Source organism: Bos grunniens, chromosome 7, assembly GCF_055505025.1.
Source record: "Bos grunniens cultivar Pamir isolate PY7600 chromosome 7, Bosgru_T2T1.0, whole genome shotgun sequence".
Lineage (NCBI taxonomy): Eukaryota > Metazoa > Chordata > Mammalia > Artiodactyla > Bovidae > Bos > Bos grunniens.
In genome coordinates this window covers 4785458-4800802 of record NC_141171.1, presented here as the reverse complement: position 1 = coordinate 4800802, position 15345 = coordinate 4785458, and the positions used below count along the sequence as shown (strand labels likewise).

Here is a 15345-nt window from a genome sequence, read left to right as displayed (position 1 = left end):
AAGAAGGAAATGGAGGTCCACTGCAATACTCTTGCCTGGGGAATCTCATGGACAGAGAAGCCTGGCAGGCCACAGTCCTTGGGGTCGCCAAGAGTCGGACACAATTTAGCAACGAAACCATCACCCACCACCACCAGCAGTTAGGACCTGGTCACTGCCAGGGCTCGGCTTCAATCCCTGGTTGGGGAGCTAAGATCCTGCAAGCCTGTCGGCGTCGCAATCGGTCAGTCAATTTAAAAAAGGGAAAAGGAAAAAGAAACCTGGTCAAGGAATTAAGATCCTACAAGCTGCATGGCACGGTCATCAATCAGTAAGTAAATCGTTCCCTTTTTAAAGGGAAAAGGAAAAAGGAACCTCCTGGCCTACTTACCCTCCTCAGGGCAGTGGGACAGGGCAAGGTGCATCTGGCCCCAGCGGCACCCTCACCAGGAAGGAGACATGACAAGGTGGTCACCCCAACCATGGCCCGTGGGCCCCTCAGAGCAGCCTTCCCTAGACCGAGCGAACCAGAAGTGTGTGGCCAAGGCGCGCGCATACATATACACACATACACATGTACACACATACACACACACCGTACAAGAGGAGGGGAGGCAGAAGCAGGACTAGCCAGGGGGCCCAACTTCCCCTGCGAGAGCCCCACCACCCAGAGGTAAGCGGGCGGGATTTGCCCACAGGGTGCAGGAAAGCACCCTGTTCCTCCTCCTCCCCTCCCCATGCACGTTCACCCAGGCCCTGAGGTCAGGTCAAGCACAGGAGTGGGGACAAAAGCACTGGAGGTCTTGAAGGCTGAGGCCCAGCCTGCACCTGCCCAGCGCCCTACAAAGGGCAGTTCCAGGCCCTCGGGGTCTCCAGGCTGCTTCCCACCTGGAAGACAGCCCGTTTTCCAAAGCATTCCCCCTGTGATTCAACATGGGTCACGAACTGCTAAACTCACAAAAGCACAGCAGATTCTGCCCCATCCAGGTTCAGGACCAGGGAAGGGTCCGGCAGCCTCAGGTGCCTGTAGGGAGGTGCCCAGCCCCTCCCTGTCACGTGAGCTCAGGACCTCCGTTTGGGTTGAGGGGAGGGGGTAGCACAGAAGTCTTGCCTCTGGGAGGGCAGGAAGTGGAGAGGGTGGCCGAGAGCTGAGCTGCCTGGGCTGCCTCATGTCACACACACTCCCACCCTTCCCTGGCCCTCACCCCGCCCTGCCTGCCCCCTCCCGACAGGTTTTCTAGACCACCTAAGTTGAAAGAGTTGAAAACTTGTAAGTGTTAGTTGCTCAACTGTGTCTGACTCTTGGCGACTGCATGGACTGTGGCCCACCAGGCTCCTCTGTCCATGGGATGCTCCAGGCAAGAATACTGGAGTGGGTTGCCATGCCCTCCTCCAGGGGGTCTTCCCGACCCAGGGATCAAACCCGGGTCTCCTGTATTGCAGGCAGATTATTTTTTTACTGCCTGAGCCAACCAGGGAAGATCACCCAAGGTACTTACTAGCTCTCCCAACTTAGGTGATGCAGGTCCTGACTGGCCCAGGCTCCCGCACGGTTGCTGCCATCTCCACGCACCACTGTTCTCCTGCCTTGTCACTGTCAGCACCACCTGACCACAGCTTCCCATTCAGGGCGGGCCGCACCTGCTCTCCCTGCCCTTCCTGTCATCTGCTCCCGGGTGACCCTGCTCCAGCGCGTCCCTCAGGCAGGCCTTGAAGTCGTGTATGTATTAAGTCACTTCAGTCGTGTTCAATTTTTTGTGACCCAGTGGACTGTAGCCCGCCAGGCTCCTCTGTCGATGGGATTCTCCAGGCAAGAATACTGGAGTGGGTTGCCATTTCCTCCTCCAGGGAGGATCTTCCCGACCGAGAGATCAAACCCACATCTCTCGTGTCTCCTGCACTGGCAGAGGGGTTCTTTACCACTAGCACCACCCGGGCAGCTCTTGAAGCCAGCCCAAGCCTACCTCAAGTGTGGGTGCCGACACGCCCCTGTCCTGCTGGGGCCAGGCTCTCTGCCACCTCAACCAGGGAACTCCTAAGCCTATCAACGGTTCAGCAAGCGCCAGAGGCCCTTCAGACTGCAGCTCTCGTAAGAGTCACAAGTATCTCAGTGCATTTTAAAGGCTCGAAGACCACCTCTCACTCGTCAGAATGGTTACTACCAACAAGAGAAAACAGCAAGTGCTGGTGAGGATGTCTACTCACCAGGCTCCTCTGTCCATGGGGATTCTCCAGGCAAGAAGACTGGAGTCGATTGCCATTTTCTTGTCCAGGGGATCTTCCCAACCCAGGGATCAAACCAGCGTTTCTTAAGTCTCCTGCACTGGCAGATGGGTTCTTTACCACTGGCACCTCCTGGGAAGCCTAGCAAACTTGTAGAGACAGACAACAGAACTGCAGCTCCTAGAGACAGAAAACAGAATTGTGGCGCCAGGGGCTGAGGGAGGAAAAAACGGGCAGATGAACAAGCTCTGGAGATGGACGACGGTGATGGCTGCAAAGTCGTGTGAATGTACTTCGTGGCACGGAACTGCATACTTGCAAATGGTTAAGATGGCAAACGTATGCTATGTGAACAATAATAAAAAGAATCTTAAGGCTCTGAGAGGTCCCAGGTTTAAGACTGGGGTTGACTTGTCTTAGCACTGGCAAGGCCTCCCTGACCACAACCTGCCCCCAGTCCTGCCTGTCACAGGAGGAAGCCCCCGGGGGAAAATGTTCACACACAGAGTGAAGTCAGCCATGGGGTTGAGACTTCCACAGGGAGCCCAGGAAGGGGTGGCAGCCATCTACACCCACACAAAGAAGAGCAGCCACAGCAACTCACCCAGGGCTTCCCTGGATGACGAAATTAACCCCAGCTTCCGGCTCAGGCACCTCTTACCCCCACCTCCTCCAGCTGACCCCCAACTCCCAGCCTCCCTACTTCAGCTGCTCTCAGACCTCACGCAGACATTCCTGGTACTCCCCATGGGGTTTCGCGTGCCCTGCACCCCCCCCCAGGGCACCTCCTGCCCATCCCCACCGTGTTTCTCCCTCCCTCCCGCGTCTTCACCCAGCCCTCCGCTGGCCTCCCCCACAGGGATGCGGAGGCTGCAGGGCAAAGCCAACTCAATCCGTCTAATGAACAGGACATGGCGGCCACGGGCACGCAGCCAGGTGGGCAGAGAGGTAGGCCAGGGACTCCTCAGGCCCTCATGCCCGTGTCCTGCCACTCCTGCCCAGAAAGAAGCCAAAGGGCCCAGGAAAGGGCAGGGGTGGGCCCTCACTGCTCGGCTCTGACACACCTTTGCCAGGGCCACACGCAGCCAAGCTGCCAATGGAGGGGAGAGCACTCCCCAACCCTGCAGCACGCCTGGGGACCAGCATTTTTGAATGGAGGGAGGTGTGACCCCTCGAGGCTGCCCTCGCTGAGTCCCCAAAGCCACACGCTTGGGCACAACCTGAAGGCAAAGACAGAGCCACCACAGCCCGGGCTCTGGGCCTGACTCCTCACGCTCCACCATCAGCAGCCACTAGCCCAGAGGGCTTGGCAGTCAGCCCGCGTGTCTCCAGAAACCTGGTCATGCCCTCCTGCCCCCCTCAACTCCAGCTGCGCTCTGCTCGCCGCCTGCTCCACCACCACTGTCCACCGAGACCACAGAGGGGACCAAGAAGAGGGAGGCACGAGGGGGCCCAGCTCCCTCCAACACCGTGCGGTGGACTTCTAGGCGCAGGAACGTAGCTCAAAAAGACTGAGGAAATTCACTTAATCGCCATTCTTCATTTTACAAAAAAATCTTTGACTGTATAGACAAAGAAGTCAGTGTTTTATACTCTGAAGGCCTTCACGTTCTCAGTCATTCGTAGCATGCACACTCACAGCGGGGGAGGCAGGGGTGCTCAGCGTCCATGTGCCTCACCTGCCTGACCTGGGAGGCCAGTACACCTGCAGGGGTGGCTTCAACCAGGGAACCTGAGGCTGGGGAAGAAGCCAGTAGCCCAGGAGCTGGCTGGAGCCAGGCCACCCGATCCCATCGCGGAGCCTCCTTCAACAGAGACACCTCCTTGTGAGGACATCCTCCCGGCATATCTAAGATGGACACAGAGCAGCCAGGCAAACCACGAGGAGCTGACACCCTCCCGACAGGCGTAGGTTGTAGAAACCAGAGGTACTGGGAGACCACACGCTCGGGATAGGTGTCCCCGTGCCGCGCCTCAATTTCCCTTGCTGAAGGCCTACCAGGAGGACGCTGATGATGGACCAACGACACTGAGCATTAACCTTGGCCCTCAGTCACCAGCAGCTTATTAATTTCTCGAAAGCAGAGCAGGCCAAGGCAGGCTGAACTACCCCAGGACTGCCTGTTCAGGAGTGTGCCTAGGAACCCTAGGAAGTGCTGAGCAGGCTTTGGGCCCCTGACCCAATGTTCTCTGTGCGTGGACAATATAGCCCACTTGTTGTCTGCCCAGGAAGCTGACTAGGGGTGACACTGACCCCCAAACGCTGTCTAAGGTCCAGGGCCCAGCCTTGGCTCTCCCAGCATCCAGAACATCCACTGTCCAGGAGCTGGTAAAGCCAGCACAATCGAGGAAACCTGCCACCCAACTGCCCCCGAGCCACAAACACAATCCAAGAACCAGAAAAGAAAGGCTGCTGGCTTCCATGGCTGTCACATCCATCCAAAACCACCTCTAAATTGCACTCGGTAGGACTCTGGCAAGAAGCTCATGACATCCACACCCTGAGACAAAGGCAGCAACCCAGAAAGACACAGGCCCTGCAGCAGCCGTCGCCAGGGCCACACACACGTCCTCCACCTCGCCCCCTCATCGTTTACCCTCCGCAGACCTGCAGCGGCTCTTGGATGGGCCACAGCTGCCTTTCCTCCCCTGCCAAGAGTCACTCCAGAGGTGACCACCAGCATCTCTAAAAGCCCTGCAAAAGCTGACTCTCACAAACCTACCTCAAGCACGACAACGAGCCAGGCCCGCAAAGGCATTTCTGCTCCGTGGCCAGAATCAGGAGGGGTCAGGTACGTGCACCTTCCCCAACCAGGCGCAGGCGGCAGCCCCAGTACTTCCACGTGTGTCCCCCCGCCTGACCCCAGGGGACCCCAGCTCAGGCATCCAAGTTTCTACCCCCAGGCTCCCCTGCCCCGTGCCTGACCGAGCTGACAGTCCAACACCACAAAACAGCCCATGTCCCTCCTGTGCCTCGGTTTCGCCAGACAAGAGTTCAGTTGCTCAGCACCTTCGAGCTTCGGCTCCGCCCCTCTGCAATTCTGCATCTCTGCACAGCCCTGCTCAGCACAGGACAGAGGGCAGGGCTCCAGGCACCTGGGAATCCCCAGGGTCGGTGTGACGCCGGAGGACTACAGACCTGTTCAGAGTCTGCACTGCAGGAGAAAACGCAGCCACTAAAAAGCAAAGCTTAGCACTGTGATTTAAAGGGGAAAAAAAAGCTCATACAGTTTTGGGGAAGAATTGAGACCTAAGATTATGTAAGGGGCTTCTCTGGTGGTTGAGTGGTTAACTACTGAGCAGTGATTCTGGAGTCCAAGAAATTAAAATCTGTCACTGCTTCCACTTTTTCCCCTTCTAGCTGCCATAAAATGATGGGACCAGATGCCATGATCTTAAGTTTTGGGGGTTTTTTTAGTTTAGTTTTTTTAATGTTCCGTTTTAAGCCAGTTTTTTCCATTCTCCTCTTTCACCCTCAAGAGGCTCTTTAGTTCTTCTTCACTACTGAGCCTGCAAGCCGCAACTAAAGAGCAGCCCGTGCCCAGCAACAAAGACCCAGCACAGCTAAAAGTAAGTATTTTTTAACAATAACATTTTAAATTAAAAGAATACTACATGAGAACACCACTGTGATACCTCAGTGCCTAGATGCAAGAAAGAGGAGGGCACCAAGGTGTCAACACAGCCCATGGGAACAGCGAATCACTAGCATTCATCACTGAGCTATACTGCTTTATGGTAGAAAGAAAGAAATTCTGACCCACGTCACTTTTAAATAGGAGCTCAGTGACCCCAAAAGGCTTCCCTGATAGCTCAGTTGGTAAAGAATCTGCCTGTAATGCAGGAGACCTCAGTTCAATTCCTGGGTGGGGAAGATCCACTGGAGAAGGGACAGGCTACCCACTCCAGTATTCTTGGGCTTCCCTTGTGGCTCAGCTGGTAAAGAATCTGCCGGCAATGTGGGAGACCTGGGTTCGATCCCTGGGTTGGGAAGATCCCCTGGGGAAGGAAAGGCTACCCACTCCGGTATTCTGGCCTGGAGGATTCCATGAACTGTGTGGTTCACGAGTTCGTAAAGAGTCAGACACGACTGAGCAACATTCACTTCACTTCAGTGACCCCACAAACTTCCCAAACCCGTGAGGGCCCCCTCCCCTCTGGAGGGGTTGTGGCAAGTCACCAACACCCCCCTGTGGCCTGGTGACTCAGCCAGGAGCCACAGCTCAGTGTGGCCAGGGAGGGCCCAGCTAGGAGGATATAATTAGCATCAGACTCCAGCGCAGCCACTTGGTGCGGGGACAGGAGCTCTCCCCCTGGATGCTTTGCTCAGACAGAAATGCACATTGCGGCTGTCTGTGCCACCTACTGCACAACCGGTCAGAGGCTGTCTCTGGAGGGACTGTTCTAGAACACATCCCTTTGGGCTCTGGGTGACTGCAGAGTGGCCACGGATTGCAAAAGATGAGATCTCAGACAACTCCAGGTCACGCGAGCCACCGAGAAGAAAGACCAAAAAGAAAGTCATACAGGTAGAGCAAGGGAGCGAGGCCCTACAAGGGAGGAACCCAGGGGAGGCAAACCCCAAGGCGCAGGAGGGACTGAGAGCCGGGCCCATCGAGCAGGGCTGCTGCCACAAAGAGGCAGCTCTCTCAAAACCAGAGTCTGATCTGGGACCAGGAGAAGCAGTCTTGTTTTTCAAGATGTCACAATCCGGGTATGATGTCAAAACTACTTCAAGGGTGATGAACTCTGGCCTTGCCGATGAGTCAACAGAGGATGGGTTTCCGAGAGCCGACGACTGTTTACACACAGTCACCATGGCGAATGGCTGCCGGAAACCCAGTCAAGGGTCACAGCTGCCAACGGGGGCTTGGCCCCTCACACACAGCCTCACAGGCTAACCACAGAAATGACCAGCACTTGCCCCACACCCCTCAGTACCTGTGAGGCACGCGCCTTCTGGGAGGGACTCCCCACCCTTCAGAGGGGCAAAGCTCAAGGCCACACACCGCGTCACTGCCCTCCAGCCAGGTGCCCGACTCCTGGCCCATCTCAGCTGCGAGATGCCGTCAGGAGACTCGGCCTCCAGGAGTCTTGACCTGTGTCCTCATCTGAGCAATAGGAACCACTCCCCACCTGGGGCTGACAGCCAGGAGACAAGATGAAGTCACGTGTACAGCTCAGGCCAGCGCCAGCACGTGGGGCATGATCCATAGGCACTGGTCATCACCTGCAGGTCTTCTCAAAGGAGAGGGGACACGGGACAGCCAAAGCTGGCAACTTCAGGCACCTGCATGGCCACTCACGTCACCAACACTCCCAGGAGCCTAGAATGCTGGCATTTCATAAGGACTTGAGACCACAGTGGGACTCCCTTTCAGAGCTAGGTCCCAGTGGCTCAAATTCCCTCCTAATTTGAGAGGCAGCCTGGGCCAGTGAGGACAATCCAAGGGACCTCAGCTAGCAACACTGCCCTTCAGAGCCTCAACTGCCCACAAAGAACAGTGTGAACAAGAAGTTAGTCTACCAGCCAAGACTGTCAAGAAGATACTATGTGCCTGGACAAAGGGCTTACAGGGACCTGGCTGGAAGCCAGGAGGGGCAGCGAATTTAGCCAGTCGCTATTCCTAAAGACAGCCCATCTGACAGACAGACATGGCTGGCAAGAAGCCACCACCAGTTAGGGCCAAGTGGGGTGCCCCACCCCAGGAAGGGGAGACAAACCCACCTCTTGGGGCCTCACCAAGGCGGAGGGGAGCAGAGGCTAAATTAAGGCTCCTCCTGCCACTGGTGTCCAAGCTGAGGCCCACGCAGCTAGCCCCTTAGCAGCAGGCGAGCAGCCCCCAGTGTAAGTCCAGAACAGTCTTATGGTATTTGCTGCAGAGCCCCTCTTCCTATGCCCGTCCCAGGACAGAGCCCTGTAGCCGCCTCCACCCCTTTACCTAGCCCCCAGCCCCCACCCTCAGCAAACACCCTCCCCAGCCCCTCATGTTTCAAAGCCTGTATATGTGCCATGCCTGGAACCCCTACCCCTTCCTCCCTGGGGACCCCTCGCCTGGCAGACCTCAGCTCTGGCATGCCCTAAGCATGCCTCTCTTAATCAGCGGCCTTTCACACCGCCCCATTTTATTTCCTTCCCGACACTGACCGCTGACAAGCTCTTCATGCCGATTTCGGTGCCACCCTGTTCATTATCTGTCCCCTGCCTCTAGCATTCCAGCTAGAGAGACTAGGGACACATTCTGGTTGCTGGTAAACATCTAGCCCCTGAACGGTGTCCCTGTACAGACCAGGCACTCAAATCAGATTCAGGAAGATAGCCTCCCATAGTCTCTGCTCGGAGAACGCAATGGCACCCCACTCCAGTACTCTTGCCTGGACAATCCCATGGACAGAGGAGCCTGGTGAGCTGCAGTCCATGGGGTCACTAAGAGTCAGACACAACTGAGTGACTTCACTTTCACTTTTCACTTTCATGCACTGGAGAAGGAAATGGCAACCCACTGAAGTGTTCTTGCCTGGAGAATCTCAGAGACAGGGGAGCCTGGTGGGCTGCCATCTACAGGGTCACACAGAGTCGGACACGACTGAAGCGACTTAGCAGCAGCAGCAGCAGCAGTCTTTGCTCAAACCTCCAGGTGGGAACCGGCCCTGGGTCCCCACACCAAGTGCTGAGAACCTGTGAGGGATCAGGGCTGCGCACATGCCAAAAGAATCCCGAAAGCCCCAAGAGGAGAAGCCAGAGCTCAGAGAGGGCAGGGCCCAAGATCCTGGGAGTCTGGAGAGAAGGATTGGCCGCTGGGAGGGCTCAGGTACTAGGACTTTCACAGTCCCGAGAGAAGAATCCAGAGCTCAGAGAGGGTTGGGCGCTGAGACACCCCAACCCTGAGGGCGGGATTAGGAGCTAAGAGGGCTCAGGTACTGGGACACTCATAATCCTGAAGAGAAGAAGGATCCGGAGCAGCCACTGGGATGCTCTGAGGAGGAGGAGCTGGACTGGGAGGGGTCAGGCACAGAACCAAGGCCTCATGCAGGTACACCTGAGATGCAGAGATTCAAACCCAGACAGGCTCCAATTCGCAGGCTTCTTGGGCCCTTCCCTGAGCCCTCAATTTTCCCTAAACAACATCATCTTCCTCTTCATTAAGAAACTTATAATCCAGGAGAGGAAAGGGTCACTCAGCAACAGATCCATCAAATCTGACGATGAAATATCCACGTGATCGAGGAAGGTGCCCCAGCATCGTCGGAGTCACTGTCAGGGACACTTCTCTGAACAGACCCATGATGTGATCTTGGAGTGATGTGCTGTGTTTACACGTCCTCTCTCTTCTCTCCCGGAAGTAACCCATCACAGCAAAAAGGGAGAGCCACGGGAGTGCCTTGGGACACACGCGAGACTGCCCGACACCCCAGTCTGGACAGTGGCAGCCACACGTGACTTCACCTTTACCTTCCACCACGTTCCAGGCTGGTCACCGGGTCTACACAAAGGCAGCTCAGACTCCAGACCCCTCGAGAGACGGAAGCTGTCAGGGACTCCTACTTGGGCTAGTCCAACAGCTAGGATTACAGGCTCCTGGAAGCCACAGAGAAAGTTTGGAAGGAAGCTCCTCGCCAGTCCCCTGCCACATCTGAGTTTGTAAGACCTCTTTGCCATTACAGCTCACCCTTGAACAACACCAGGGTTAGGGACACCAAGCCCCTAGCAGTCAAAAATCCTGAATAAACTTTACAGTCGGCTCTCCATATCCTGAGTTCCACATCTGCAGAGTCAACCAACCTAGTACTATCGTATGTGTTTGGTGAAAAAAAGAAACCCATGTATAAGTGGGCACTTCAAACTTGTGCTGTCCAAGGGGCAACTTAAAGTAAAACATAAACATAAAGTAACAACATAAAGTACAACACAGACAACATAAAGTAAGAGTGAAAACCCTCCCTCTCCACCGGTTGCAGTTGCTAAACCACGTAGTCGCAGTGCTAGAAAAGAGAAAACGCTGAACTGTGACGGTCGTACAAATGGGGATGCAACAAAACATGTATTGTGCTAAGAGCCAATACGCAGCTCTAGGCACACAGGTTCATCAGGTCACCTTCCCGTGCCCACCACCCAGGAACACCGAATGACCGCACTGCCCCGGGCTTACCTCAGGCCACGACACTGCCCGTCTGGTAGGATTAACTACGAAATTGCCAAGAAACTTAAATCACCTGTCAGCCTCTGAGAAAAATGGAAGTTTGAGTCACCCCCAAAACTCAGCCCAACCTGTCAGGTTAACACGACCGGCTTGCAGGAGCAGCTCTGCGAGGGAGCCCCTTCTGGCTGACCAATACTGACGTACACAGCTGGGCTCTGCGTGGGACGAACTGGAGTCTGCAGTTATACCTTCACCCTCACAGGAGGAAGATCCAGCTTAAGGGATGTAACCAACACCCTAAATTAAAAATAGCAGCGTGACAGCATGAGGTGGACGCACAGGCGGGCCTTCCGGGCGACTGGAGCCAGGGAGGGCAGCATGGCAGGGAAGGCGGGGCTCCCAAGCCACCGTGACCAGGTGCCAAGTTCACCTTATTTACACGGCGCAGGAGCTCTCCCCCAGCTGTTTCGAGGAAAGCCCGCCTTCCCGCAGAACGAGTCGGAATTGCCCAGGGGGGAAAAGACTTTGGGCTGGGATTCCACAAGGAAGGGAGGCTCCAGCTGGCCATCCGGCCCCCTCCTCACCTGCAGAGGCACCCCAGCCTCACCTGGGGGAATCCCTTTTGGACAAGGTGGGCACTCGCTCTTCCAAAATAGACGAATTCCCAGTTCAATGAAGGGGAAACCGAGACACGAGGACAGGAAGGAAACTGCCCCCCAAAGTGGGAAGAAGGGCGGGAAGGGTGGGCACTGGGAACAAAACAGGGAAAGAAATTCCGGGCTTAGCTAATGGTGCCGAACAAGCCCAGGGCAGGAAGAAAGCCGCATTCCTTCCTAGTTAGTCTCTCTCCTAACCCGCCCGAGGCCCCCCCATCCCCAGTATACACACACACACACACACACACACACACGTACACACAGGGCAGGGCCTCCCTGAACCTGACACCAGACCCAACCCCCTAACCACTGGCTATGAAGCCCCTACTTTCCAGGCAAAGAGGAAAAGGACCCCCCCAACCATTTCCCCTCAGGACCTGACCATTGGACACCTGCAACTTCTGTCCCAACACAGGAGGAGGGCGCCATGACACAAACAGAAATGGGAAGAAGCAGCTTCTGACCACGGGCCCAGATGTGCTCCCCAGTCAGGCCTAGAGAGATGGTGCACAGAAGCCCATCCCCAACACCCCCTCCCCCGGTGGGCCAGGTGGCAGAACTGAAACGCCTCCAACTTCCCCAGAAGGGCCCAAATCGGCCCCTGTGAAGTGTGAGAGTCAGCGGGCAGGTGCAGTGGCCAGAGTGCCTCCCCAGGTGCCCACCCCAGGCTCCCAGCCTAGGAAAGGCTCCAAGCCAGCAACTCCCACCCCCAGCAACACCCCCTTAGAAAGACTCCCTCTTCCTAAAGGTGTCCAGCGGTTCAGGGTCACCTGAGGAACTGGGGAAACGCTGTCAGGCTCTGCCCAAACTTCCCTTCCCAAGAAATAAGAGTGAACCCAACTCCAGGAGCCTCCCTGGAAAGCGTCAAAGACGGCTCCCAAGCGCAGACAGAACCTCCCCACACAAAGTGAACAGGACCCCAGAGGCGCCCCGACAGCGGTGACCCACTGACCCACCCTGCCAGTGACCTAGACGGAAAAGCTGTTCCCGGGAACGCAGTCAGCCATCCTTACCAGTCTCCCTGCCAAGCAGCCAGACAGAGAAGTCCTAACCCCCGACCTCCTGTGCTCGGACAGCGCTACCTCCACCCGCTCCCCTGGTCAGGTGAGAAAACTAGTTCCTGCCCAGGTGCCGGGTGAGTCCGGAAAGGCCCCGGACGCCTCCAGGTGCCGACAAAGACGCCCCCCGGATCAGGCGCGCGAGTTCTGGCCCTTCGGCCGCCCTCGGCCGCCAGCCAGGGTCGCCTCCCGAGCCGAGGTTCCCCGCTCTCCGAGTGGGACATGCGCCCACCCCGCGGCCCGCTGGCCCAGAAACCCGCGAGCAACACCTCAGACGCCGGACCCCGCACCCCCAAGCCAGGACGCCGCGGAGAGGGGCGCGCGAGGCCGACCTGCGCCCCGACGCCCGCGCCGAGTCCGACGCTCACCTGGCTGGCGCGGTAGCTCTCGAAGGCCCTCAGGGCACTGTCGGTGAGCTTCACATGGAACACGGACACCTTGCTGCCGTCGCTCACCCGCCCGCACGACAGCCCGTAGCTCCGATCCTCCTTCAGCGCCGCCATCTTGCGACCATCGCTCCCCCGCCCCCCGCTTCCCGGCTCCTGGGCCAGCGGCGCGCCGGCCACGCCCCACCCCGCCGCCCGCTGACGCACTGCATTATTCATGAGACGCGGCTGGCCACGCCCCCTAGGGGCTGGGCTGGCGCCGCATTGCCCTCCGACGTGCTGCATTATTCATGAATGCGGCTAGCCGCACAGCGCTACAGGCCGAAGGCGGCCCGCAGTCACCGCCCCTGTTTTCTGCATATTCATAAGGATGGATGGCCCCACCTCTCAAGGCCCCCAGAGGCGTCCACTTCCGTGCCCGGACTCCGCCCCGACACGCGCACTCCTTCAGGCCCCGCCTCAATGTGTATTATTCATAACCCTGACTCAGCCAGGCGCGTCGAAGCCCCGCCCCACTAGCCGCTGACGTGATGTATTATTTATGAGGTCTCTTCAAGTCTTCCGTCTTTGGCTTCTGTGGAGAGCCCCAGCGAGGGCGTGGAGGGACGGGGCTGCGCAAAACACGTGGGGGCGCGGAAGCAGGGGCTGGCTGGGTGAGTGGGCGTGTCTATGCAAACCGAGCCCGAATTGGACGCTGGGTTGCGCTGGTGGCTCTTCCCTAAGGTGGGCCCGGGGCTGTTGGGGAATCCTGGGGGTTAGTGAACTTTGCTCTTCTCTAAGAGTAGACTTTTTACAGAATAAAATCCTACATTCCCAAAGGACCTTGAGGAGATGGCGGTTATCCAGCTCTCCCATTAAAAAAATGTCACATATCATAAAATTAACCCATTTAAAGTGTACAATTTTTTTAATACCAAATTCAGACTTAAACTGAAAAAAGTAGGGAAAACCACTAGACCATTCAGGTATGACCTAAATCAAATCCCTTATGATTATAGAGTGTAAGTGAGAAATAGATTTAAGGGACTAGATCTGGTAACAGAGTGCCTGATGAACTATGGATGGAAGTTCACGACATTGTACAGGAGACACGGATCAAGACCATTCCCAAGAAAAAGAAATGCAAAAAAGCAAAATGGCTGTCTGAGGAGGCCTTACAAATAGCTGTGAAAAGAAGAGAAGCAAAAAGCAACGGAAAAAAGGAAAGATATACCCATTTGAATGCAGAGTTCCAAAGAATAGCAAGGAGAGATAAGAAAGCCTTCTTCAATGATCAGTGCAAAGAAATACAGGAAAACAATAGAATGGGAAAGATTAAAGATCTCTTCAAGAAAAATAAGAGATACCAAGGGAACATTTCATGCAAAGATGGGCTCAATGAAGGGCATAAATGGTATGGACCTAACAGAAGCAGAAGATATTAAGAAGAGGTGGCAAGAATACACAGAAGAACTGTACAAAAAACATCTTCACAAGCCAGATAACCACAATGATGTGATCACCCACCTAGAGCCAGACATCCTGGAATGCTAAGTCAAGTGGGCCTTAGGAAGAATCACTATGAACAAGCTAGTGGAGGTGATGGAATTCCAATTGAGCTATTTCAAATCCTGGAAGATGATGCTGTGAAAGTGCTGCAGTCAATATGCCAGCAAATTTGGAATACTCAGCAGTGGCCACAGGACTAGAAAAGGTCAGTTTTCATTCCAATCACAAAGAAAGGCAATGCCAAAGAATGCACAAACTACCGCACAATTGCACTCATCTCACATGCTAGCAAAGTAATGCTCAAAATTCTCCAAGCCAGGCTTCAGCAATACGTGAACCGTGACCTTCCAGATGTTCAAGCTGGTTTTGGAAAAGGCAGAAGAACCAGAGATCAAATTGCCAACATCTGCTGGATCATCGAAAAAGCAAAAGAATTCCAGAAAAACTTCTATTTCTGCTTTATTGATTATGCCAAAGGCTTTGACTGTGTAAATCACAATAAACTGTGGAAAATTCTGAAAGAGATGGGTATACCAGACCGCCAGACCTGCCTCTTGAGAAATCTGTATGCAGGTCAGGAAGCAACAGTTAGAACTGGACATGGAACAACAGACTGGTTCCAGATTGGGAAAGGAGTACATCAAGGCTGCATATTGTCACCCTGCTTATTTAACTTATATGCAGAATACATCATGCAAAATGCTGGACTGGATGAAGCACAAGCTGGAATCAAGATTGCTGGGAGAAATATCAATATCCTCAGATACGCAGATGACACCACCCTTTTAGCAGAAAGTGAAGAAGAACTAAAGAGACTCTTGATGAAAATGAAAGAGGAGAGTGAAAAAGTTGGCTTAAAACTCAACACTCAGAAAACTAAAGTCATGGCACCTGGTCCCATCACTTCATGGCAAATAGATGGGAAAACAGTGGCAGACTTTATTTTTAGGGGCTCCAAAATCACTGCAGATGGTGACTGCAGCCATGAAATTAAAAGATGCTTACTCCTTGGAAGGAAAGTTATGACCAACCTAGACAGCATATTCAAAAGCAGAGACATTACCTTGCCAACACAGGTCCACCTAGTCAAAGCTATGGTTTTTCCAGTAATCATGTATGGATGTGAGAGTTGGACTATAAAGAAAGGTGAGCCCCGAAGAATTGATGCTTTCGAACTGTGGTGTTGGCAAAGACTCTTGAGAGTCCCTTGGACTGCAAGGAGATCCAACCAGTCCATCCTAAAGGAAATCAGTTCTGCATATCCACTGGAAGGACTGATGCTGAAGCTCCAATACTTTGGCCACCTGATGCAAAGAGCTGACTCATTGGAAAAGACACTGATGCTGGGCAAGATTGAAGGCAGGAGGAGCAGGGGACAACAGAGGATGAGATGGTTGGATGGCATCACTGACCC

At 55.0% G+C, this 15345-nt stretch overlaps 1 protein-coding gene and 1 long non-coding RNA gene across 3 annotated transcripts in view; both read right to left on the bottom strand.

Moving 5' to 3' along the window:
- Nucleotides 1-10611, bottom strand: part of LOC147368087 (uncharacterized) — a 45077-nt gene extending 34466 nt beyond the window's left edge. The window contains exons 1-2 of the long non-coding RNA XR_015166471.1: nucleotides 10472-10611; nucleotides 10353-10387 (exon numbers count right to left, since the gene is read on the bottom strand). This is a non-coding gene — a long non-coding RNA (uncharacterized LOC147368087). The remainder of the gene's footprint in view (nucleotides 1-10352; nucleotides 10388-10471) is intronic.
- The window catches only part of ELL (elongation factor for RNA polymerase II), a 79468-nt gene extending 66845 nt beyond the window's left edge, over nucleotides 1-12623 (bottom strand). The window contains exon 1 of one of the 2 annotated variants that reach the window (XM_086408362.1): nucleotides 12426-12623. In XM_086408362.1, coding sequence (XP_086264488.1) covers nucleotides 12426-12560 — 135 coding nt within the window. In that variant the 5' untranslated portion in view covers nucleotides 12561-12623. Of the gene's footprint in view, nucleotides 1-2184; nucleotides 2383-12425 lie in introns of those variants that run through there. The other variant, XM_086408364.1, reaches the window with a different exon arrangement.
- Nucleotides 12624-15345: the final 2722 nt, after the last annotated feature.